General features: G+C 42.3%; 5 protein-coding genes across 6 annotated transcripts; 3 read left to right on the plus strand and 2 right to left on the minus strand.

Annotated features, from left to right (window-relative positions):
- Positions 1 to 21: 21 nt before the first annotated feature.
- LOC128262210 (uncharacterized) lies at positions 22 to 9,968 on the minus strand. The gene is made up of 6 exons (XM_052996330.1): positions 9,201 to 9,968; positions 1,631 to 2,119; positions 1,334 to 1,528; positions 1,138 to 1,269; positions 812 to 1,073; positions 22 to 755 (listed from the first exon to the last, which is right to left on the minus strand). The coding sequence occupies exons 2-6, from the start codon at positions 1,973 to 1,975 to the stop codon at positions 562 to 564; spliced, it is 1,128 nt and encodes a 375-aa protein (XP_052852290.1). The 5' UTR covers positions 1,976 to 2,119; positions 9,201 to 9,968; the 3' UTR covers positions 22 to 561.
- On the plus strand, positions 1,394 to 13,985 carry LOC128262186 (uncharacterized). Of its 2 annotated transcripts, none has more exons than XM_052996293.1 (5): positions 1,394 to 1,531; positions 10,575 to 10,822; positions 10,901 to 10,992; positions 11,777 to 12,065; positions 12,153 to 13,985. In XM_052996293.1, exons 2-5 carry the CDS (start codon positions 10,653 to 10,655, stop codon positions 13,828 to 13,830), a joined length of 2,229 nt encoding a protein of 742 aa, XP_052852253.1. In that variant the 5' UTR covers positions 1,394 to 1,531; positions 10,575 to 10,652; the 3' UTR covers positions 13,831 to 13,985. The 2 variants fall into 2 exon arrangements, with proteins under 2 accessions (XP_052852253.1, XP_052852254.1); XM_052996294.1 differs by lacking the exon at positions 1,394 to 1,531 and adding an exon at positions 9,988 to 10,126.
- A 205-nt stretch (positions 13,986 to 14,190) lies between these two features.
- On the plus strand, positions 14,191 to 15,424 carry LOC128263510 (uncharacterized). Its single transcript, XM_052998590.1, has 2 exons — positions 14,191 to 14,475; positions 14,608 to 15,424. Exons 1-2 carry the CDS (start codon positions 14,191 to 14,193, stop codon positions 15,340 to 15,342), a joined length of 1,020 nt encoding a protein of 339 aa, XP_052854550.1. The 3' UTR covers positions 15,343 to 15,424.
- A 368-nt stretch (positions 15,425 to 15,792) lies between these two features.
- LOC128262175 (uncharacterized) lies at positions 15,793 to 21,841 on the plus strand. Its single transcript, XM_052996276.1, has 9 exons — positions 15,793 to 15,952; positions 16,009 to 16,566; positions 16,639 to 16,910; positions 17,225 to 18,262; positions 18,324 to 18,464; positions 18,524 to 18,663; positions 18,729 to 18,868; positions 18,943 to 19,233; positions 19,301 to 21,841. The coding sequence occupies exons 1-9, from the start codon at positions 15,895 to 15,897 to the stop codon at positions 20,971 to 20,973; spliced, it is 4,311 nt and encodes a 1,436-aa protein (XP_052852236.1). The 5' UTR covers positions 15,793 to 15,894; the 3' UTR covers positions 20,974 to 21,841.
- A 53-nt stretch (positions 21,842 to 21,894) lies between these two features.
- On the minus strand, positions 21,895 to 24,306 carry LOC128262195 (sterol carrier protein 2). The gene is made up of 5 exons (XM_052996304.1): positions 24,160 to 24,306; positions 23,498 to 23,821; positions 23,248 to 23,438; positions 22,297 to 23,180; positions 21,895 to 22,232 (listed from the first exon to the last, which is right to left on the minus strand). The coding sequence occupies exons 1-5, from the start codon at positions 24,202 to 24,204 to the stop codon at positions 22,042 to 22,044; spliced, it is 1,635 nt and encodes a 544-aa protein (XP_052852264.1). The 5' UTR covers positions 24,205 to 24,306; the 3' UTR covers positions 21,895 to 22,041.
- Positions 24,307 to 24,377: the final 71 nt, after the last annotated feature.

Here is a 24,377-nt window from a genome sequence, read left to right on the forward strand (position 1 = left end):
TTTTATTAAAAAATAAGCAAAACTACGTTTATAACAAGTTGATTTCCATTTCCATGCTCATTTCTAATCTTCAATTTTGCTTGCAATTTTCGCGTTACCTTGATACCGTATTATTACCAATTAAATGTTCTTTTTTATAGTTATAGCTCAACATTGACCAATTTCAAATGTTTGGTGTTCTCGTATAACTAATCAAATGGGCGTTGATCTGGTTGATCTTCGTTTCAAATTTCTTGTCGTTAAAATTCTTTAAATTTCTCTCTCGACTTGTAGTACACATACACACACAATATATTAAATTTATTATTGTTTGCTTTGCTCGGCTGCTTAAATATTTCCTCTGTTGGTGTATCAACTTCTAATCCCGACGAGTTTTGCTTGTGGTTTTTAAACTAATTAACAATTTTGTTTTTTTTTTGTCTTTGTTCACATTTTACATTGACCAAAATGCTTCAATTAATGTTCTCCAATTTAATAGCTGAGAGATCTCTGTAATTATTTCTTTTCCCCGGTCTGCTGGATCACTCTTCGCGGTTCTTCTGGCAGAGGAATTAAAAACTATCACGCACTAGAATTATCATTGGAACGGGACGTGGATGGACCGGCACCCTGATCATCGCCCAGCACGAAAGTGGGACTCTGGCGGGATGTGTGATAGTGGTAGCCCTCTCTGTAGCGCTGATTGGGTTTCGACCGTGCGGTTTGAGTGTGACCCAATGCTGGACGCTGATTGTTGAGCTCATTGGGTCGTTTGGCTGCAAGTGGTGCATTATTACGTTTATATTTCTTATGATTAATATATTTTCCTTACCAGGTATATAAGGCTTTTGATTATAGGACGATTGTTGTTGTTGTTGTTGGTTATATAGATCCGATGACGTTGCATTGCCATTGTGATGATATGGCGTCGCCTGCAGATCGGTGCTACAATTAATGGGACTCATCGGCGTCATCTCGCGATCCTCGATAAACAATTCGCTGGCATCGTCGGGCACCTGACGGTACTGAGTCCATGGCCAGGATGCGATGCCCGAAAGAAGAAATGCCTCCAGGCCGCAAAAATAGCCAATTATCTGGTTTTTAAAATGATATTTCAATTTACTTTAATGTGACAGGTTTTTAATAATCAAAACTTACGCCAGTGGCCAGCAGCGTGTCCTTGGAATGCTTGGATACCCATGTGTATTCAGTGGCATAGAGCACCATGTGAACAAGTAGCGTGGAGCTCAAAATAAATATCAAACCAATACTCAGGTACATCCACGTATTCTGATTGACAAAATTCATATATAATTTCTATGTGCTTTCCAGTTTTAATATCTTCATCACATACCACTTTAGTCCAGTTAAATGGAAACATGAGAGCTATATGCGATATATCCAGAAAGAGCATGAGACATGTGATGAGTAGCGAAAACAGCGCACAGAAGACCATCAGCCTCAGGCGCCCGATCAGTGGCAGTAGAAAGAGGCCCACTTGTACAGTGCCCGCGGAACATTCGCAGGCTAGACAGGCGGCCGAGGATAACTGGTAAATAAGAAACAAAGTTAATTAAAAATTGTTTTTTGGAAGGCTAAGAAAGGTTTCACAATTCCATCATTTTGCAATTTTGCCTAGTTTCGAGCTTACCACCAATAGTATGCGCACAATCCCTGTAGGCGATTTCAAGTGTTGCGGATCACAGTGGAGGGCGACGCCCCATGGCAAGGGGGTGTGGCCACCCCTCTGCTTGTAGTTGGCATGGGAGTCCCAGGAGGTGCAGGTTCCGAGGGGGGATTCCAAGGACAGCGAGTGCGAGTGCGAGTGGGAGAGCTCGCCGGCCCTGCTGCCAGCTATCTCAAAGTCCTGCTCATCGTCCAGTTGACAGCAGGTCGGCTCGATCTCCAGCTCCCGAATCTCGTCCAGCAGCAGTTCTATCTCGTCCGTGCCATATAGATCAGATACAGACGGTATATAACGTTGGGGTTGTTGCATTGCCCGTGGCGGGATGTGTCCCACATCACCGATGGTTGCCCCTCAACTGTCAAAAACTGCGCGCCTATGTCTTTCTCTCCGGTTATTTCGGTCTCTTTCTCTCCTCCCTCGCTGTCTCTTTTTCTCTCTTAATTATCTCAGCAGCTGCAGAGACAAAAATTATCATAATAAGAGTTTATTAAAGCAAGCTCTACACATTCGATGGTTTAACGTTCAAATATATATGTATGAATACCCAAGAAAAAAGTTGAAAGTTTATGTATGTCTTGAAAATAAGCTACAAAACTTAGTTTTATAAAAATTGTACACAAATATTTTCGTTTTGGGTTTTAATTTTCTTAAATTGTTACCCAGGTTTTAATTTTCTTAAATAGTTACATTACATATTTCTAGATTATATTGTTAAATGTATTTTTGTATAATACTTCTTTTATTTTTAAATGAATACATGCGTGAAATAAGAGAACGAAAGCAAATGAGCTCTGAACGCTCCGCCCAATTTGCTATGCTATATAAATTGATAACTGCCAAGCGGCTTGCCCCCGACGCTCATTAGATATCCTGGCTCCTTTGGCCCCCTTCAAATGTCGCCACCCCCCTCCCTGACTCCCGTCTGTGCATAGCCATAACGGTAATTTGATATGAGTCGTCGACGACTTTGACGTCGCCGCTGCCTGGCTGTCACTCATACGCCATGTGGGCCGCTGTGAAAACGCGCCGCGGGGAAATTCCCTAAGGTGCTGCCAATCTGAATACGCTTTCCCTAGCTGCGGGATGATAAAACTTTGCGGGTAAATTTGTTTATGGGAAAATTAAGAAAATGCGCGCTTAAACGAAGCGAAAGGGTAATCTTATGGTGTGATAGAGACAGTCAAACAAAAAAAAATGCATAATGCTGACTGTAATGAATAACAACGTTTCTGCACTTGAAATGAAAGGAACGTTTAAGCATACGAACATAATAGGAAAAACGTATTTTAATTTTAAATAATTGTTCTAAATAAACTAAAATTTGTATCTATGCTTAATTTACTTTCGAATTTAAAAACGAAAATTTAACAATTCTAACTGCGCAACTCTTAAGGAATTTTTTATGTTTCCTATTAAATTACTGGCATTTTAACACATCCTATCGTGCTGAATTGGATTATCATTCTTTATAATCCCCTAAAACTATTTGACTCATTCATTAATCACAGAAATTCCTATTAGAGTACCTTGACTGGTGGTTTCAACCACATTGTTTCATTTATTATTTTTAATTGCGTCTGATGCGATGCTTCGATAGTCTACCTACTAGATGATGTGGCTGCCAACTGGAAATTAAATTGAAGTGGTTTTTGTGTGCCCCCGTATCTCTTTTTCGCCGCTTTCCTGCCCTTTCCCTTTTCCCAGTTTCCCAACTCGATTTTCCCCATCGATACTCTGCGAGTGTGCAATGAAATTCTGCTGAGCATTTTTTTTATGTTACTCACACACATACAGACACACACACACACAGACTAATACTGTCGTAATTAACACAGACATGTGGAATGTGTAAATGTGTGAGCTACATGAAAGCCCAACTCCATGGAGAATTTCAACAATTTTCAGCTGTCCGGCCGCATTTTCCTTGAGCTGTCATAATCAGGACACAGCTGAAGGTAGCTTATGCTCCTTGTTGTCAGTTGTCCTGCTGCTTTCCCACTGTTTTCCTTGTTGTTTTAGCAGCAGCAGCACAAGGACTCCGAACAGCAGGACATGCGAAATGCAGCTGGACAGGAAGAGCGGAAAATGGGGGGTCAGAATGGCACATACATACATCTGTATGTTGGCATTTCCCTCTCAGGACAGGCAATGTAACAATTTGTTCTCTCTCTTTCTGGCCAAATATCCATCCCGCTCTCACTCTCTTGCTAGTTTTTGTGAAGTTTTTGTTGGTACTGCTGTTCGTGTTGTCCTTGCTCTAGTTTCGGTGCCCGAATGTCCTCAGCCTCCGGTCTGGGTTTCCAGCTCCAGCCCCTCCTTCTGCCCCAGCCCCGCCCAGCCGCCCCCCCCCCCATCCACGCCCTTATCACTGTCTATTATCGCTGCATATAATCTCCCGATGCTGCTCGAGTGCCTAATGAGAGTCCTTGTCGGCACATCTCTCGCAGAGGACATGCCCTATCTTATCCAATTTGCTCATCGATTGCCAGGCATTAGACTCTTCACCTGCAGCCCCTCTGTTCTCGTTTTTCTCGCCCCTTCTTACGCTTCATTTCACACACAGAAACAAATTATAAATAAATAAAAATATTTTAATATGTTTGTGCAATTTTAATTTAGTGAAAATCATTTAAAATAATTAAAATTATTTAATGTTTTATTTGATACTGATTCTTTACTATTCAACAGTTTTAACTATATGCCCCCTGACATATTTATTAAGACAATTAATTTTATTTGTGATAGAAAAATAGCATGATTAATATTTCACAATTTAATGGTTTTGTATGATTAGTTGCTACAAAGTAAAGTATGTTTAAGCTGCGTTTATTATTATTTATAAAGATAGAGAAAATTACAAATTGGTTATTCCGATTCTATACAGTATATTATCGGATATTTTTGTTTTAAAGATTCCCATTTAGTAAATTCAATAACATTCATCTGTTTTCATTGACAGCGCTTTCTCGATTGGCAAATAGGCTTAGTTTGTGACTGAACCTTAAATACCTTTTATGATAATTGAGCTTGACAGCTCCTTACCTATACGATAAATTACGGTTTTTTGCCAGTGCTCAATTTGAAATCAATTATGCTGATCTGCATGTAAACTGACTTGGCTTCCTGTTGGGCTCCGACTTTAGTACCCCGTTTGAGTCACCGTTTGCAGGAAGTGCAAGTGCTGGGTATGCAAATTTATTGTCAATGAAGGGGATTGGAATTGGCGTTGAAGCTTGGTGGTCGGGGGCACGGAGTGGGGGCCATTATGAAAGAGGTGGGCTGAAAGGGTTGGACACTCGACGTTGGCTCGGCTGCATTTCTTATTTATGAACGTGCATAGACAATGCTTTTGGGTTCTTGCTGCTTTTTGTTTGAGCTGAGTGCCTCCCCAAATACAAACACACACGCTCGCAGGCCGTGTGCAAGTTTTGTCGCATTCAATGGACCAAAGTTGCCGTAAATAACTTTTAATAGAATTTTTAATGGGCTTCGCTCGGCCGGCTGATGGCCGTTGGGCTTGTTGTACGGCAATTTGCTTTTAATATAGATTACCATAATGATTTGTCAATGATATGAGAGCAGTTAAATCCAAAAAACGGTCTTGCTTGCGGTCCGAAATAAACTAAAATCATTTTGAATGCTCAAATTGTACACATCTTAGTTTGGCAATTTGTGAATTAAAGCTGCTAATAAATTTTCATTTAAAATAAAAAATGTACTACTTATATTCAGTTCTTTATTTATTTTTTTAACTCTATGAGCAACATCTATTTATAAATTTTCATTTCACTGCAAACAAAAACTTTATACATTAAAAATACTTTTAGTCAGAAGAAAGTTTTCCTGCTAAGTTATGTATTGAAAAACTTATTGGCCAAGTGAACTGTAACAGTAAAACATGGCATAGGTCAAATGTCGGACACTCCAAGCTGCGTATACATTTTAGCTAAAATTATTGGAATTTTTTCGTGATTTTTTTTGGCTGTAATTTTTAGTGTTGTTGCTGAATGCAGACAAGTTGACTATCGTCCTCGATTCGTGGCGGCATTCAATGCGGCTGGAAAATGCAGGGGTAAACTGAGAGGGAAACGGAAAACTGGGACCTTTTCCTACTTATTATGCCGCCGCATGTTTCCCAATGTTTGCTCTTTTGCGGAATTATCGATTACAAATGAATATTTCATCAGGAGAATGAGCCTACGAAAAAATGGAGAAATGGGTAAAGGAAACAGAAAGGTGCCTGGCACCTGTCGCCTCGTGACTTCCGTTTCCGGTTCGCGACACTCGACGGCTATTTTCAATTAAAATGCAGCATTCTTCACGCCCTTTAGTCAAGAACTTTTCCAGCACGGCAAAAAATGTGTACTTAATCTTAATTAAAAAACAAGCACTACGTTCAAGCAACTTGGGCTACATTCTGTATAAGTAAACATGCTCAAATTGTATCTGGTTGTTATCATTTAATATTTTTCCAATAAGCAAAGTGAAAAATTTTTTTACGTGTGCCTCCTAATTTTTTCCTATTTTCGCTCTCTGCCTCTTTAAACTGCTGTTTAATGTATGTCCCCACTTCTGTTTTGTGTCGCATAATTACCAATGCCAGGATAATTAAGGCAACGCCTGGCTGCCAGTCCACACATAAAAAGGACAACGAGTCCCGAATGCGGGTCCTGACTCCAGGGATTCTAATATTGAATGGAAGAGGAACGGGGAGCAGTGGGTGGACTTGGGTGGTGCGGTGGTTCAGTGCTTCAGTGGTGCGAGCACGTGACTAACGGTAATGGCACGCCAAATCACAGGAGAAATGAAATGTTTGCTGGGCGGGAGTGTTCTGAATTCCAAATGCTAATAAAGGATAGGAAGTGACCTATACATCTGAATTTCCCTTTTCTGTTAGGTTAAAAATAGTAATTCCGCCAGTTCTTAATGTACTTTATTAATTTAATTTTAACGAATGGCATCGTATTTCACCCAGCTTAAATTTAAATTAAAAGGTGCCTGAAAAATGGCAACTCATGATCCTCTTATGGGAAACTCTTGCATAAACTCCACTTCAGTTTTGCCACGAGTTACCCCTCTATCCACAAAACTTGAGCAGAAAGTGATTAAGGCTCACGTTTCGGGATTACGTAAGCTCCTACAGGGATACTTAGCCATCTGGGCCTCAGAGCCCTTATATATATTGTGTTGTGTTGTTGTGAGAATGTCTGTTGAGCATATCATGTGTTTATGCGATTCCTGAAATGAACACCCCCACCGCTCTTCTTCGCCATTTAAACCATTTTTACCTGGGCTTTTCGGGGCGTCCCCTGACACGTGAGCTCCATAAAAAAGGTAAGAAGGCCCCGTCATTTCATGGACGTTGCAGCACGCGAGGGATCCTCTAGCCCCAGCCCCTTGTATTAAGCTCTCACCCCCAGTTTTTACCCCACCCTTCGCCGAAGCTTTCACTTTTGTTGGGATTTTCGTTTTCGCTTTTCCCCGCTGCGTAAACACAGCTATTAAATGCGAACTGACCCCAAATGCTGACCAGCTCGACAGCTAGCTACCAAATACAGTCTGAACTCATTAAATCAAACATTCTCAAATAAACTTCCTATCATTATTTTGAACGCTCCAACCTCATTAAAAGGCACTCAGATTGCGGATATATACAAATTTATTATGTCCTTAAAAAGACTGTTGATGCTGTGACCACTTAATCAGCAAACTTGATTAGCCAAATTATTAATTAAAATATTATTTAATAGACAAAACATTCTCAGTTCTCATTCAGTCAATTGTTTGACTATATTAAGATATCGAAGAAGTAATTTATTGCATATTAGATAAGAATAAAAATAATGCATTTGTTTTTAAAATATCTCAACTTTTATGAGGTTTTTTTAATTCATTATTGGTAGCTCGACTGTATTTAATTATCCCTAATCCCTCTCCCATTCGGTTGTAAACGGGCGGTGGCGGTGCAACAACCTCGTTTTGTGGCAGAAACGACCTTGAACCAGTTTCATTTTTAAAAAATTTTCAGCAAAAGGGAAAAGCAAAGGGGACGAGCTAGAAAGCGAAAAGCATTAGAAGACTTTGCCAACTGAGAACTTTTGCAAATATCTCGGTATATTAATAAGGCCCAAAGCGTCTAACGGCCATTTAATCGCAGCCCTTATACGCACACGGAGAATCCACATGTGTGGTTGGGATAAAATGAGGTTCTATGACAGCAAACTAAAAATAAACAAATGAGCCAAGCCAAAAACACAGGAAAAATAGAAAGAACGAGTTGAGGCTGCTGAACAGCGCCTGCGTGGAGAGGAAAATAGAGAGAGAGAATTATAATGGAAAAACAGGCAGAGAGCGGAAAAGCGAGAGAGCCACCACAGTTATTGTTGTGGCTGCCGAAGGATTTGAAGGAAGTGAAATAGCTGCAGACTGAATTTTTCACAGACAAAGTTTCCTATCTGCTTCCTCTTCCTCGTTCACCTCCTCTTCTTCTTCTTCTTCTTCTTCTTGGCTTTTCTTAGCTGTCACTTCCTGTGAAGCGCAAAAATGTGAGATTCAAAACTTATTTTCAAAAAAAAAACAAACAATTTTTTTTTCAAGTGAAATAAATAAAATATGTAATAAAATAGATTCTTTTACAATAAAGAAATAAACAAAAATAAATAATTAAAGTAGGTTATATGCTATCCAAAACGGAATATCGATGTGAAGCGTGTGTAAGTGATTTATGAATGCTTAATTATAGGTGGATATTAGGGCCACATTTAGATTAATTACCTCTTACTATAAATGTTCATAAGTATAAGTGTTAAGTACTTCAGGTAATTAAGTATCAATTATTGCAAATAAAAAAAGCATAAAAAGATTTTCTCGATAAATAGAAGAAATTTTTTAAAAATAACGCGACTTAAATTAAGTAAATTCAAACTTTTTTAATGAATTTAACATTAAAGAAATCATCTATAAGATAATGCTTTATTTTTTTATTTGATATTTTTTTTTTCAGTTTTTTTATGTTAAAAAAATGTTTTTTTTAAATTTAGCAGTGAACTTGGTTCAATTGAACCAATTCAGATGGTGAACCTTGCACCAACACAAACAGAATGGCAAGCACACACACACACCCTTGGCTAGTCTGCTCTCATAGTATCCTTTTTCTACGGGTGCTTGTGAGTGTGTGTGTGCATGGCTCAAAGTGTTATATTGACATTTGGCTACATAATGATTTATGCTGCTGCAGGAGCCGAGCGATCCTTGCTCCTTGTAATTCCTGCTGCTATTTTTAGGGGCATGCCCATAATTTATTTTTATGTACAACCAGCAGCGGCAGCAACAACAACAGGAAGGAGGCAACTATATCACACGCACACACTCTCAAACAGAGATATATTTTTTGGGCAAGCGAAGGGCAAACGCTGGAAAGCATGCTACGATTTTTGTGTGGGAGTTGGGTGGTTAGCTCGAGGGGCTGATGAGTGGGGGGGTGGGGGTTATGTTCGTGTATACAACTAGTTAAATAAATTTACACTTGACCCACCTTTTTATTTCCCAGCTATATGTATTTTATATATATTTTTCCTCCAAATGCGCGGCACGTTTCTATTTCCTTTATTTTTTGGCCAGCAAAAATCTTTTGAAAATTGCCTGTTTTCTTGTATGTGCACATGTGTGTGTGATGATGCTTGTGTGAATGGGTGGTGGGAGGTGGTGATGATGGTTCTTCCTCTTCAGCCCAACTTAATGTCAGTTCATTCATGGGCCAAAATCAGGTTTCAGTTTTCCTTTCGACTGTGTGTGTATGGAACGGGAAGCTGGCATTTTATTTGAGATTTCCTGGTTTATTTTTTTTTTAACTTTTGGTTTTAGTTTTCGTTAAACATTTTGCACTATTTTTTTGCACACCTATTTTTTTTGTTGGTGCTTTTTATTTTTCTCCTTTTATTTAACACGCGCAGCAAAACAATTTTCATTTTCACACACTCGCACGAAAATCATTACTCAGTATGCACGGCTTTCCACGGGCTTTTCATTTGCCAACCACCGCGCCCCTCGTCCCACCATTTGGGCCATGCTGCCTTTACTGCCGTTTCTACTGCCTTTTAACATTTGCTAAAACACTCACACAATCGCACGTCGGAGATATTATTGGGGCGGCTGAGAGGGGGGCGTGGCTGGTCGGGGGGCGTTCGAATGCAAAGCAGCAGAACGGACGTCGAAACAACGCGTCACCAACACAGAAAAAGGCGCAGGGAAAATCCGGAAAAACTACGAAACGACAGCGTTGAAAGCCAGCAAACGACTGAAGCCCAAAGAGAAAGCTGAAAGCAGAGAAAGTGACCGAGAGAGAGAGAGAGAGAGACTGCGTGCACATCCTTTGCAGAGGCGTCAAAAGTTCTCGGAACTAGCTCACAAAGCCACTAATACCCACAAATAAATTGAGAGGATGCACGGCCAAAAATTTTGGTAAGAATTTATTAGATGCCGAATAAGAGGTATAATTTTGTTGAATTATATGTTCTGACACCGAATTTGTTAATTGTGTTAGTTAACAATTTATTTTTAATAAGTAGGTGAAATGTTGTGAAGTGCCTATTTTTTTAGATACCTACATTTTGTATTCAAACGTTTTGCAAAACAATTTTTTTATTGGTTTTACAAGTAATTTAATACAATTTAAAGAAAACATTTAATATCCACAAGAGTAATTTGTTTTATTATCATTTGTTTATTTTCACCTTAAACTGTGTAACTTAAATTAAAAATTTTATAATCGTTATGATGTTAACGATTATTTAATGAATTAATGAAACTAACGAACAAGCGGCAATTTATTTTAGAATAGACCCGTTTATGGACTTTAAATATTCTATTTTGATAACGTTTTTAATTTCGTATCAATTTTTTATTACAGTGCCAATAAAGAGCGACCGCCTTCGATTTACTGATAAGCCGCTCAACAAAACGAAGCCCACACGAAGCTCCATCTATTATGATCAGTTGTGCCGAATGCTTTGGAAGAAACGAACGTGTAGCTGCTGAGAAAATACAAAGGCAGATCAAAGAATCGGAGGTGTACATACTATATAGTGCAGCTATACTAAACATAGCTAGAAGTCATATTCTTATAGTTATATTCAAGGAAACAGAAAAAATGGAAAGGTGAATTTTAGCAGATGGCTAATGTGTACCAAAAATTTGTATAGTGAGTATGGTTAATATTACATTTGTGTTCCCTAGTTTCTGGCAGGAGGTAAAATCGCTGCTAAAGACCCTGCTCTGCTTTGTGATTGCTTTGATGCTGATGCCTCTATTGCTGTTATCGTTTCTCTGTAAGTGCTCGACATATCCCCAGCAGTGATCGATGATCGCCGATCCGCGACACGCGCTGCCTCACTGATAAGCCACATAAATCAAGAACTTCAAAAGGGGCCGGCTATATAAATAAACGATCCATGGGTTTATTAACCGATTCTCACTCAGCCAAAGGATCATCCATTAATGGGAAACCAAGAGATAGAGATATGGGAGGCTGGGAAGCTGAGGGGAACAGTGAGAGAGTGATTCGCAGAGAAAGTGCTGTAGATAAGCTTTTTGTTTATAAATAATACAGATTACCTGTTGCACCTTTGCGGAACCCAGACAAGCGGCCAAGCGAACCTTGACCAACTGAATTACTCATAAAAATTTTGCCATTGATAAGCCCAGTCTTCGCTGCTTCTGCCTGATACCCGGTAATCGTTTTGGCTAAAGGCATATTCCTATGGGATAGACTTGTGATTAAAAATGCAGCTTACAATCAGAAATTTCAAGCCCCCAATGTCTGTCGTTAAATATACACATGTACATAATTGTGTACAACAATATAATGCAAATGTTTGTCTTTGATTTAAAATTAATATAATAACAAACTCTTTTAGGTTACTTTTTAACAATCAAAGGGTATATATTATTCGGTAAACTCATTAGCACTCACATTTAAAACATTTTGTTTTTATTTCTTTAATTGCTTTATTTATTGGTGGGATTTTAATCGCGAGATTTTTAACGCTTCTCCTGAGGTTCGCACAGCAGCCATTTAGTTTTAACATCGAAAATCCCCCTCCATATTTTTAGGCGCACACTTCACCAACGAACTATCTAACTATGTGCTGAGCATCAAGTACCCGAACCTTACCATCTCAAAGTCCAAGAAGATCCGGACCTTAATCGACACGCCGAAGAATGCGGGCGTATTTCACTTTTTGCTTCAAGTGGAGGGAAATTGTGACTTCGAGAGAATCAAGATGTCCTATGCCCAATATCTAACTGATCTTAGAGACAAAACCGGGATGCTAAGGTTTCCCAAGCTGCGTCAAAAACTCGTTCCTTGTTGGGGACATTACGCTTGGGTTAATGATAGCAGGTAAGTGATGATTATAATAATAAATTAAATTTAAAAATTAAAACTAGGAATTAGGAATAATAAATTTTTCTCTTTTTTTTTTGTAAGTGGCTTCAACATCAACAATCACGTGCTGCTTAGTACCCACAAATACCGAGGACGTCCAGTCACAGAAACGAATATTCAGGATTATGTCAGCGAACTGGCTACCAAGTATATACCCTCAGATCTTCCGCAGTGGCAAGTGATTGTAATTCCCAACTCAGACAACACTCAACCCTATTATATACTTATAAAACTGCATCACCTGATAATTGCCGAAGAGGAAGACTTGCACGTGAGTGAGATGCTTCTCCTCCAGGATCCGCACAAGAAAACCCTGATGACTCTGAACGACGGATTGGGTCAGAGTTCAAATCAACAACTGTCTCATTTCGTACGAAAACCCGAACACATCAGCAGACTGCTAAGTCACATAATGCATCTTGTCATCTGCCGTTGGCAGAAATTCATCTACGAATTTGAATCTCTTGAAACTCCCGACGGTTCTTCGTCTAGTATCCAAGTTAAAAACCTCAGTCAGTTGGCTTCTTTGGTTTTAATTGTCCTAGTAAATGTGATTTTGGGCTTTATCAGGAGTCGTTCTATGCTAAGAAAACTTAAAAAACGTTCAGTTACTTACCGAAACGAAGTGGGTCGCTTTCAAACAATACGGTTGCTATTGAACAAGGAGTTAGAGCAAAGAAATCTCAGTTGGTGGGTGGCCAGAACGGCCATATATAACAGCTTGCAGCCAACTAATTTGGCCAAGGTTTGGACCCGTTTTCTTTGGCGCTTAAATCTTAATCATGTTTTGCTTTTACCCTATCACATTTACTGTGAGTTTTTGGCCTTTGGCGATGTCTTAATTAAAGGGCAAACTTCCTATACTTCAACCTATTGTGCTAGACTTCATTTATATGTACCCCTCGTACTTTATGCCCAATTAGAGTTTTTCAAAATTCTCTGGGAGCTGTTTCAGGCCCCAAGAAACATTTACGAGGTACTTTTTGAACAGCCCACAAAGGAGTTAAACATACTCCACAAGAAATCATATGCAGGCAGGAAAATCGTCTCCTTTGGGCGTTCATTAAGTGGCGCTCAGCTTAGGAGTCGCAATCTGGGTAAATTTAGTAATGATCTCAGAGAATCAGATTTTAGTTTAACTTGCCTAGCAGGCGCTGTTCACGATTACTTTGACACATTCTCGGGCGATATGAATGTACCTAGCTTCTTAAACACCACTTGCAGGACCATAGATAAAGGGTACTTCACAGATCGCAGTGGAGATAAATCGAAAAATATTGGGGGCGTGGTCTTCCTGCAATTGCCCTTAAGAAAACCCGATGCGAATCATGTACAAGAGTTACATCAAATTGTTGAAAGGATCAGAAAGCAACAGATCATGATATATTTAGCTTCGATTGGTCAGACAAAATATAGCCTACTCACATCACTCTTACCCCATGTTATCACAAAAATTTTTATCAACTTTTTCTCATACAACTTCCCCATCACAATCACTGAGATCTATGGAGATACGGATGAATTTCAGTCGGCTTGGGGGCAAAAGGTTCAGGATGTCCTTCTCTTTCGACCTCCTCAATCAAAGACCTGCCTTTCCTTAAATCTGCATCGCTTTGGTGACAAGTATAGATTGGCTGTAATGGCGGATACTCATCTGGCACCGGATCACACAATCATAACAAGGTCCTTTGAACAATACATGGAAACAATCACTCTCTAACTAGAAATAATCTCCTACTTTTTCGTGGAATGGGAATATATATTCATAATGTACACAAAAAAAAAAACTATTTATCCAACATTTAATTTTGTAAGAAATTATTTTTGTACTCTTCAAAACTACATATAAAATTTAACAAAATGTACTAAAAATAAGTGTCCATGTTATTCTCTACTAGATTTGCGTTCTTGTACTCTTGGATATAATTGTCATTTAAAAACATTATTTAAGTAAACTCGACGCTTGATCGATGGAGGATAAAAACAATAAATATCGAAATGAGCTGAGAGGCCATTTGTATGGGTCGAAGTATCCATCTGTAAGTCTCCTAAATAAAAACCAATTCCGTTGCAGTTTTTAATGCATTTAAAGCAGACTTTTAATGAAAACAAGGATAATGGGCTGCGTGGCCATAAGGATATCGATTATCGATCGCGTCACGAAAGGAGCAGTCCTCCGAAAAATAAATCCCAGGTTTGCAACCAAGCGGGAAAATTCCATACAAGACAGGACAACCATCGTGATTACATAAAGTGCCAGTTTCAGGATCATCAGTGCCCGCATGGACAACGCCATTATCGTGCTCAAGAACCCTTAACCAGCAATTATTGTCACGGTGACTGTCCACAATCACACCAGTACCAGGTAATAAATTTGTTTGTATCTTATTTTATTGGTTTTATTACCAAAACCAACAAAATCCTCGCCAGCAGTCGAATCCGAGGGCTGTGGACGAACCCAGTCCCAGATACTCACCCAATCCACGGAATTCCATAGTCCATTTCAGTCTTAATACTCGAATCCAGGAATCGGGAATTGAAAAAAAACGGAGGGGATTGTCTTCTCTACAAGAACTCTACTTTTGGAGCCCCTCCATCTAGTAAAAGTGAACACGGGGACGGGGAGGTTGGTGAGAATAGACCCACAACCCGATGTAGCCACCAGCAGCATAAGAAGGAGTCCCATAACTACCTTAAAGAGGCTAGAGCTCACTACCAGGCGGTTGGTGGTACATTTCAAAAACAGTTTCCCTTTTCCAGCGACGAATCCACCTCCAAAGGATCCAAATCAAAACCCTCCCAAGCTACCGTGATTAGTGCAAAGAGTGGCGACGATCTAAGGGCAGCAGTTCGTTCGCAAATTGAAATGCAAGAGGCATTGGATGATTTGGCACTCGAAATGAAGGCTAAAAAAGAGGATAGTAATGCTAAATCGGGGAAAAGCCGAGTACCCAATCCCGATCCACAGACCGAGGAAGTGGTTGCAGTTGTCGGAGATCACCATTCAAATACAGTAGAACCAGATGTGCTTGATGTTGTGGATTTTAGTGTCAGTGCCGATGACATAGTCAGTGCCAAAGTAATTGATCCGATGATAAGGAAAATTCAACGCATGTATCTAAACACACTCAAGGAGGAAATGCACCTCATGGAATATTTGGAGAAGGTACCGAAGTTGGTCAGCGAAGTTTATAAGCGGGAGGCAGCTGAAAAAGAGCAGAAGAAGCACTAGGAAATACTTAAAATATATTTTCACTTAACTTATTGTTCTTATATTTTGTATAATAATCCTAAAAAATACCAAATGAACAAATGCAGCAACTTTAACATAAAATGGTATTGGCTTTTCACAACGAATAATCATAAAAATTGGTTTATAAAGCGTTTTAAGTGCCCCGCCATCTTTCCAATCGAATTTTGTTTGTTTTTACTATTTCTTACGGAGTGGCTAACTCTTCGCGTGTAGTGTTGCCACCTGGTCTCAAAAAGACATGTGTGTTGAGTGTATTTTTATAGAAAAAGGAAATAAATTTTAGCGCCTGGTTAAATTTATTCGCATATGTTGGCGCTTTACTGCTGTATAAATCTTCAGAAAAAAAAAATTGAAATAAAAATATTCGATGGTCACAAAGGAAACATCGATAATGCCAAGTTGTTGGCTACATCGATAGTATCGCACAAACATCGATTTATGTTCCAGCTCTAGCGCGACGGCTTCTAGAACAAAAAAAAAGTTGAGTTCGCGAATTGCTGAAAACGCCGCTGCGGAAATTCTGCCACCCGAATGAAAAGCCCCACGGCGGAGAGTGCGGGTGAATTGCGAACGGAGCGTAAGATAAAAGGCACGAATAGCTGAGAGGCGTCACGTAGACGGCCGACTGATCGATATTCAACACAGGCGCAGGGCAGCACACACACGCGCGTGTGTGTGCCACTACACACCCACACACACACATGGAGAACACTCGAGGTGGCGAAAATAACGTAGAATTGGCCAACGGCGGTAAGGATTTGGCCAAGGAGTCCCCGGAACAGGTGGAAAATGCAGTAAAACTGGAGGGTAATACACAGAAAGAATCGGGCGAAGAGCTCAAGCAGCAGAAAACCCTAGGAAACTGGATAAACAGCGAGGCGGTAGTGGAAAACAACAACGCAAATGCCCGCGGAAATGTCAGTCCAACAACTACAAGCGCAGAAGAAGCAGCAGCAGCAGCAACAACAAATACACAAGTTACAACAAACAGCAACACAATACCCATACAACAGCAACAAATGCAGTCAGGCGATGGGAATGCAAATAACACAACAACAACAGCAATAACAAAGTCAACAGCAGAAGAAGAAGCACCAGTAGTAGAAGTAGTAACATATACAACTGCAGAGGCAGTTGCAAAAACAACAAAAACTGCCTTGGCAGAGACAACAATAACAACCACAACTACAGACGAGAAGACAGGTAAAGTAAAGCGAAATTCATAGAAAACAAATCCAATGCCAACTAATGTGATTTACACCCCACCACCTACAGAAGAGCGCAATCACAAGAAGCAGAAGAAAAGAGATAAGGAGCGGGATGACGATAAGAATCGACGCAGCAGCAGCAACAACAACAGTAGCAGCAAGGATCGGGACAAGGAAAGAGAGCGGGAGCGGGAACGAGAGCGCGACAGGAACCGGGAGAGCAACTCCAAAACTTCCAAGGAGAGCGACTACAAGTCCAGCTCATCGCGCAGCAAGGAGAAGAAGTATCACCGCAGCGATAGGGACAGAGAAAGGGAGAGAGAGCGCGATCGGGACAAGGTGAGATGTGCGAACGGTTCCAGAACACCACAAAGCAAACTGCAACGGTCAGAATAACTACAAACACGGACTACGATTTATTTGCTAGATAAATCGGTTGTTTTATATATAATACTAATAGCCTCCCAGAACCGCTTTTTCATTTACAAGAAAACACATAGCAAGAGACGAGATCAAGTTTATTGTATACTCTGACTGCAGTCATTTGCATAGAGCTAAGCAAACCGTTTCAGTCGCTTAAAGTTTGCGTAGCTGTCCATCAATGTAAACAAAATAAACATGCGTTTAAAACTATTTTCCTCTTAAATTTACAGATAACCTCCTCGTCATCGAGTTCCTCTTCCCACTCGCATCGTCGCCGGAGTTCCGATAGCAGCCGGAGCAGTCAAAACAGCTCCTCCAAGTCGAAGGATCCTGTGGCGGATCAGGTTCTGCCACAGGCCGTGGCTGCTGCGCTAGAGCAGCAAATTAAAGTAGAGGAGGGCATTAAAAAGGAACCTATGGAAATTAAAAAAGGAGCGGAGTCAGAACCATCACCAGTACTTACTATTCTTATCAAAACTGAAGCGGAAATCAAAAAGGAATCGACAGTGGAGCCATCTAAACCATTAGTAAATGGCGAGGCGGCAAACAAAACCCGAGAGGAGGTCACCAGACAACTAAACTTCGGGGACAAGAGCTCCAATTCTAAGCTTATGCCTTCGCCGGCACCGAAAACAAATTCCGGGTCAAACTCCTCCGCCAACAATCATTCCTCCAGTCAGAGCAGCAGCAATCGAAAGCCCTACACGTCGTCATCGTCCTCTTCATCCTCCAGCAACCATCACAAGAGTTCTTCGTCGTCATCCTCCCGCCACTCCTCCTCTTCGTCCTCATCCCGGGTCTGTTCCACGTGCTATAAGCGCTCCAAGATCCGGCGGACCAGCGTAGGCGTTCAGTGCCTGCAACATGCACCTGCAGCTGGACCGTGGCAAACTGTTCAGAGCCTGCCGCCAAAGCCAAACCGGAAACCACCAGCTGGCTTGGAGAACCTTAAGTACGGCTGCTACTTCCAGGTGGAGCAGTACCCAAATGGAGGAGCCTCCATCGTTCACCTGTATCAGCATGAAATCGATGCTTTGTCACCGGATGAAATGGAAGAGCTGGTGGACGAGTTCTTTGAGGTCTGCTTCGCCGAGGATGAACAGGGTTATGCCCACCATGTGATGGGCATTGTCCACGATGCAGCGCGGTATCTGCCCGATCTGCTCGAACACATGGCCGAGAACTACTCAACGCTGACGGTGAAGGCGGGTGTTCTCGGTCGCAATTCGGACATCGAGACCTGCACGATGTCGCAATACAATGAGCAGGTGAGCAATACATGCTTAACTAATGGAACATATATTTTTTTACCAAACCATTCTTTCTTAGGTGGTACGCAACTATTGTCAGGGAACATTTCGATATGGACCCCTGCATCAAATCAGTTTGGTTGGCAAAGTCCATGAAGAGGTGGGCGGATATTTTCCTGATCTTTTGGGACGTATTGAAATGAACCCATTTCTGCGAAAGGTATTATAAATCAATAATTAATTGAAGGTGTTTGTCTTACTTAAGTTTTTCTATCGTAGACCATGCCTTGGGCTTGTAATTCCATACTTCAAACGGATCCTCGTCAATCGAACGATGGTCCCATCCTCTGGATACGTGCTGGAGAACAGTTGGTACCGACAGCAGAGCTTAATAGCAAGACCCCGCTCAAAAGGCAAAGGTGACTATCATACGGTTGATTATTATCTAACGCTTTACTAATTAAACCATCTTTATTCCACTTAGAACTCGTATCAATGAACTGAGAAATCTACAATATCTTCCCCGACTGTCGGAGGCCCGCGAAACGATGATCGAAGATCGGACCAAGGCGCATGCTGATCATGTAGGGCACGGCCACGAGCGCATCACCACTGCTGCAGTTGGTGAGCTTTTTCTGATTAATTGGCTACTTTGAAATCAACTAACTATCGTTTCCTCGATATTTCCCGTTCCCCAGGCATTCTTAAGGCCGTGCACTGCGGCCAAACTTATACGCAGAACCGCATCACGAAAGACGTGGTTGCTTTTGCCGCTCAGGACTTCAACACAATGGTGGAAATGCTGCAGCTGGACCTGCACGAGCCCCCGATCTCGCAATGTGTGCAGTGGATCGAGGACGCCAAGCTGAATCAGCTACGCCGCGAGGGCGTCCGCTATGCCCGTATCCAGCTGTGCGATAATGACATATACTTCCTACCCCGCAACATAATCCACCAGTTTCGCACTGTCACGGCGGTGACGAGTGTAGGTAAGTAACGCAAGGCTTATAGTTGTAGACTTGTTAAAATATTAAAACAATATTCTGTATTTTACAGCTTGGCACCTGCGCCTGCGACAGTATTATCCCGGACAGGAGGTGATCAACGAGAAGAATAACCCTGTGCTGGCCGAAACACCACACTACAAGGAGAAGCAAACGATCCTGCCCAACCCGATTAGCCACGACGAATGTGGCAAAAAGACGCCCTCCAAGCGTGTGCACGATGGCAGAGCAAAGAAAAAAATTATTGACCTCGATGGCAAAGAGCGGCGTTCCAGCGAGAGCAGCATGGACGAACAGCCATCTGCAGGGAGTTCCTCGCCAAGTCAGAACCAGGAAAGCAACAGCAACAGTAACAGTAGTAGTCATAGCAGCGCCAGTGGTGCTAGCACGCCCAAAAAGAAGGCAAGCAAGGATGACACCAAAATAGATATGAGGAAAATGGTTCTGGAGCACAAATTTAAGCTGACCAAAGCGGCGGTTGTCGGGACTCAAGAGAAGGAGAAGCCCAAGAAGGATAAGGAGAAGGAAAAGTCTAGGGAAAAAGAAAGAGAAAAAGACAAGGAAAAGGAGAAGGAGAAGGACAAGGAACGGAGGAGCGAATCAACGCCCAAAAAGCATCCTACGCCAGCCAAAACCTGCTCCATAAGTGAGCCTTCACCTGCCAAAATTCCCCGTTTAGGCAATGACACGGTTACCAATCCTCCCGCTCCTGCAGTTGTTTCTACAGCTACTCCTACAGCTGCTGTACTCAAACCTGCACCCACACCCATATCCGCTCCGGTACCACATGTTCCAGCTCTGCCTGTAGCTGCTGCCCCATCCTTCCTGTCAGGACTGCCACCGCCACTAGTGCCTCAGACGCCCTTCATCCATCGCCTAAACCAAAAGGAGCCCGAAATCAAGATCCAAGTGAAGATCGTGTCCGATAGCAAAAGTGATATCAGTACCTCCAGTCTAGCACAATCAACAGCAGCAGTAGCACCACCTCCACCGCCACCACCAGATCCTGTTGAGGAAGTGGATGTGGGCAACGAGCTCATTGTGGAGAGCACTCCTCAATTGGTCGTTGATCACGAGGAAGAGGTAACTGAAGTGTGTGCGGAGGAGATTGTGGAAATGGATATACCGATTCCCAAAGAAACATCCCCAGTTGTTGCGTCTGCACCACTAACTGCTATTCCCCCACAACTAACTACTACTCCTTTACCACCCAGTCCGGCTCCCGCTCCCATACCGCTGTCTGTACTCCATCAACTACCGATGCCAATTGTAGCTGCTCCACCTCCTCCGCCACCAGCTCAAATTGTAAAGGTGGTTCTCCCAGCCTCTTTGACTCCCATCACCAGGATGTCAGTGGTTTTACCACCCTTGCCGCCATTACCGCCTTCGCGGGCAACTGCACCACCGCCACCACCGCCGCCACCGAGCACCAACAGCAGCGGCACCACAATGCCCATAGCTGCCACAGCATCCCCGCTAAAACCCACCTACAAAACCATTAGTTTGCCCTCCCACAAGATCATCATCGCAGGCGCCACCGGAGGAAACAGAGTCTCCGTGGCAAAAGGGGCAAACAAGAGACCTGTGGACCTCTTGGGATCCATCATGGCCAGCATGGACAAGCCAGCGGGGAGTGGCTCCAATAGTAACTCCTCATCATCGACATCCTCGGCAACAACGAATAGTTCGCTCTCCTCTTACGCCAACTCCAACAATAGCTTCTGAAATTGGAAGGGGGAGTGGAAGGAGAGCGAAAGAAGAGGCTCCTTTTTGGACTTTATGTGAAACTATATATTTTGTAAGTTTAGAAGCCACTCAAGATTCCGTTTAACGGATTTCGAGGAGCTAAATCGTTTTCAGATCTCTAAGCGCTTAACGAGATTTTCATACGTAAATGTATCGCTCACTTACTGCAAAACTGTCGTGGCTAAAAAATTTCAGATTTTTTTTTTTTACAGATGCGGAAATATTTGCTATTTCAGTCTTAATATATTGTATAAGAGTTAATATACAAGATTTATGAAAGTAGTAAGTTATTGTTATCTATTATAGCTTTTTTAAGCCACAGTAGGTTTGAAGTAGTGAGCGCAATCTCCTTCAGTGACGAGAGATCTTCCTTTGTATATAGCCAAAAGCTTATATGTAGTCCTACACCTCACATACAAACACCCCTATATTTGATAACGAAACGTAGATTTGTAAGCTCAAACTGCGAGACACTTGATAGAGATGTAGTTTTTTAATTTATTTACACCACCAACCACACAGCAGGCACTTTTTAGATACAACAATTGAACGTTTTTTAAATGCAGGCAGGTACATTTAACTGTTATAGTGTGTATTTTTAATGGCACGCACCTTATTGGCCAGAGACACTCGTACTCGTTAAAAGTATAAATTAAAAGCCATAAGGCTTGGCAAAGGTCCCAGTTTGATTTCCTTCTCAACAACTTTTTTGAAAAGTGTTTTGAAAGTGCGTAGAACAATACACACATTGATAATTACAATATATATATACACCATATATAACTGTAGATTTAAGCCAGCTTACACGTTGAAGAAACAATAAAGATTCGGATCGTACAAAAATAAATATTGTTTTTTTAAATACCATCCCAATATGAAAACCCCTACAAGAAGTACCGCTTTTTGGATTACAAATATAACATTTTAATCTCTAGATATAATACAAAACTCGTACAAAAAGCTTATGCTGGACACAGTCATAAAAACAGATCCAAAGCCACCAAAATATTGCAACAGGGAATACAAAGCAAAGATACACCGCGTGGCTTATAGCTTGGAGCGCAGCTCCTCGATTCTTCCCTGAGCGGATCGCTGAAGGTCCATCAGCTTCATGGCAAAGCCCATGTTACCCTGGATCTTGATCTTGCCCTGGAAGAAGGCCTTTTGGGGCGGCAACTTTCCTGTCAGCAGCTCGAAGACATCCTCGTCGCTGATGATGAAGGTAACATCACATTTTTCTGTATAAGAAAATAAAATCAATAACTACGCTTTTAACTTATTGTAGCTTTAATGGGAACTTACGTGTTCCATTGAAGACGATCTTTCCCTTGCCCTGTTTGGCATCGATGACCCAGAATCCGGTCTGGCCATTGGGTCCGTTGTTAACCTTGAAACCGTAAATGGCGCGAACCTTCTCGATCAGATTGTCCTTGTCCTCCTGCATTGCCTGCTCCAGAATTTTCAGTAAAGGAGCAACCTTGAAGCCATCTTCGCTAGACGCAGCCTTGCCGGCGGCGGTCAAATTGCGCACGACGTTGTTGGCAGCAGGGAAGCCCAGGCGGTAGAGGGCCACCACCACAGCTCCTCCCAATCCCAGATTGTGCTGCAGGGCCAACTGGGCGTTGGGCACCTGGCGTTTCTCGGCCAGCCCACGCAGCTGCCAGCAGAGCTCAGCACACTGGGCCAGGCCAGTAGCTCCCAGAGGATGACCCTTGGAGATCAGACCGCCACTGGGGTTCACCACGAACTTGCCGCCGTAGGTGTTGTCTCCGGCATCGATGAACTCGCCGGCCTTGCCCTCTCCACACAGTCCCAGTGCCTCATAGGTCACCAGCTCGTTGGCCGAGAAGCAATCGTGCAACTCCACCACCTGCACATCCTGAGGTTTGTAGCCACTCTTGGCGAACAGACGCTGGGTGGCCAGGCGGGTCATGTCCGTGCCAGCAATCTTCATCAAGCTCTTGTCGGCGAAAGTGGAGGCCGGGTCGCTGGCCATTTCCATACCCACGATCTCAACGGCCTGCTTCTCCAATCCATGACGACGGACGAAGGCCTCGGAGGCCAGGATGGCGGCTCCAGATCCATCGGAGGTGGGACAGCACTGCAGCTTGGTCAGCACTCCCTCCACAACCTGAGGCGACTTCATAATCTGCTCCAGGGTGTACTCATCGCGGAACTGCGAGTAGCTAAGCGGAGGCGAAAAGGCCAGAGATTAGATAAGCCATTACTGCAATGATTATTGTTAAGCCTTACGGATTGTTGACAGAGTGCTTATGGTTCTTCCAGGCGATCTTGCCAAAGTGCTCGGGCTTGGTGCCATATTTCTGCATGTGCTCCTTGCCAGCATTGCCGAAGATCTGGGCAGCCATGGGACCAGCTCCGATCTCTGTCAGCTCACTCATCTCGGTGATGTGTCGCTCCATGGGATTGGCGCGGTCGAAGTACTATTGGGAATGAGAATAATGGGTTAGTAAGGGGTTAAGTTAGGCGCTTATTGATATACCTTTGAGGACAGGGATCCACGCTCCATCTTCTCGAATCCCAGGGCAAGGACGCAGTCGGCGTTTCCACTCTCGACAATCTGCTTGCCCAGATACAGAGCACTCGATCCCGTGGAGCAGTTGTTGTTCACGTTGTAGACCGGGATGCCGGTCATTCCCACCTCGTAGATGGCCCGCTGTCCGCAAGTGGAGTCTCCATAGACGTAGCCAGCCACCGCCTGCTGCACTTCCTCGAACTTGATGCCCGCATCCTGGAGAGCTTTCGTAATGGCCTCCTTGGCGAAGTCCGGATAGCACACATCAGCACGGCGACCGGGCTTCTCGAACTGCAGGAAAGAGTTTTTAATGGTAGATTATCAGAGATTAGCATTGGCAACTAAAAATGCAGATTATAAATACAATTGTAATCGCGCCACTTCAGGGTGCCAAAGGAGCGATACTGATAGCCACAATTATAATAATGATAATGATGTGTTGCCACAAACATTCGAGAGCAGATTAGAGAGCGAAGTGCACCCAGTTCAAAGTCCGGTAATTGTTAAATATTGCTCAATATTGAAGTTACTTGCGAATTCGCCAAGCTGCTCTTTAAAGTCTTTGTTTTGTTTTTTGTTTTTTTTCCTCCATTGTTGCTAATTACTCTCGTGGTCTTTGGGATACATACCTTGGTCATGCCCACACCGACAACATAAACACGATTCTTCGTCATTTTGTAGGTATATAAATCGTAAATAAAACAGGTAATACCGCAACTAGTGCTTTAGAGCGATTAATTAAATTTTAGTCGGGGCTACAAGCTGTGCCTAGTGAGACCAGACTACAATTAATTAGTAATAACCCAATAACGGATTCTCAAAAAGGGGGCGCGTCTTTTAAAAAAAT

The sequence above is a fragment of the Drosophila gunungcola genome, unplaced genomic scaffold, assembly GCF_025200985.1.
Source record: "Drosophila gunungcola strain Sukarami unplaced genomic scaffold, Dgunungcola_SK_2 000001F, whole genome shotgun sequence".
Lineage (NCBI taxonomy): Eukaryota > Metazoa > Arthropoda > Insecta > Diptera > Drosophilidae > Drosophila > Drosophila gunungcola.

What these genes read in the sequence shown, in the direction of transcription:
- LOC128262210 (XM_052996330.1), bottom strand. Translation starts at nt 1,975, where the DNA reads ATGCAACAACCCCAACGTTATATACCGTCTGTATCTGATCTATATGGC. An exon ending in ACACGCTGCTGGCCACTGGC is followed by an intron (nt 1,074 to 1,137) that starts GTAAGTTTTGAT and finishes TTTAAAAACCAG; the next exon opens with ATAATTGGCTATTTTTGCGG. An exon ending in TCAAAAGCCTTATATACCTG is followed by an intron (nt 756 to 811) that starts GTAAGGAAAATA and finishes CACCACTTGCAG; the next exon opens with CCAAACGACCCAATGAGCTC.
- LOC128262186 (XM_052996293.1), top strand. Translation starts at nt 10,653, where the DNA reads ATGATCAGTTGTGCCGAATGCTTTGGAAGAAACGAACGTGTAGCTGCT. An exon ending in ATTGCTGTTATCGTTTCTCT is followed by an intron (nt 10,993 to 11,776) that starts GTAAGTGCTCGA and finishes CCATATTTTTAG; the next exon opens with GCGCACACTTCACCAACGAA. An exon ending in GCTTGGGTTAATGATAGCAG is followed by an intron (nt 12,066 to 12,152) that starts GTAAGTGATGAT and finishes TTTTTTTGTAAG; the next exon opens with TGGCTTCAACATCAACAATC.
- LOC128263510 (XM_052998590.1), top strand. Translation starts at nt 14,191, where the DNA reads ATGCATTTAAAGCAGACTTTTAATGAAAACAAGGATAATGGGCTGCGT. An exon ending in CACAATCACACCAGTACCAG is followed by an intron (nt 14,476 to 14,607) that starts GTAATAAATTTG and finishes GGAATTCCATAG; the next exon opens with TCCATTTCAGTCTTAATACT.
- LOC128262175 (XM_052996276.1), top strand. Translation starts at nt 15,895, where the DNA reads ATGAAAAGCCCCACGGCGGAGAGTGCGGGTGAATTGCGAACGGAGCGT. An exon ending in TGAACCCATTTCTGCGAAAG is followed by an intron (nt 18,465 to 18,523) that starts GTATTATAAATC and finishes TTTCTATCGTAG; the next exon opens with ACCATGCCTTGGGCTTGTAA. An exon ending in CACGGCGGTGACGAGTGTAG is followed by an intron (nt 19,234 to 19,300) that starts GTAAGTAACGCA and finishes TGTATTTTACAG; the next exon opens with CTTGGCACCTGCGCCTGCGA.
- LOC128262195 (XM_052996304.1), bottom strand. Translation starts at nt 24,204, where the DNA reads ATGACGAAGAATCGTGTTTATGTTGTCGGTGTGGGCATGACCAAG. An exon ending in GTGGATCCCTGTCCTCAAAG is followed by an intron (nt 23,439 to 23,497) that starts GTATATCAATAA and finishes CATTCCCAATAG; the next exon opens with TACTTCGACCGCGCCAATCC. An exon ending in AAGCACTCTGTCAACAATCC is followed by an intron (nt 23,181 to 23,247) that starts GTAAGGCTTAAC and finishes GCCTCCGCTTAG; the next exon opens with CTACTCGCAGTTCCGCGATG.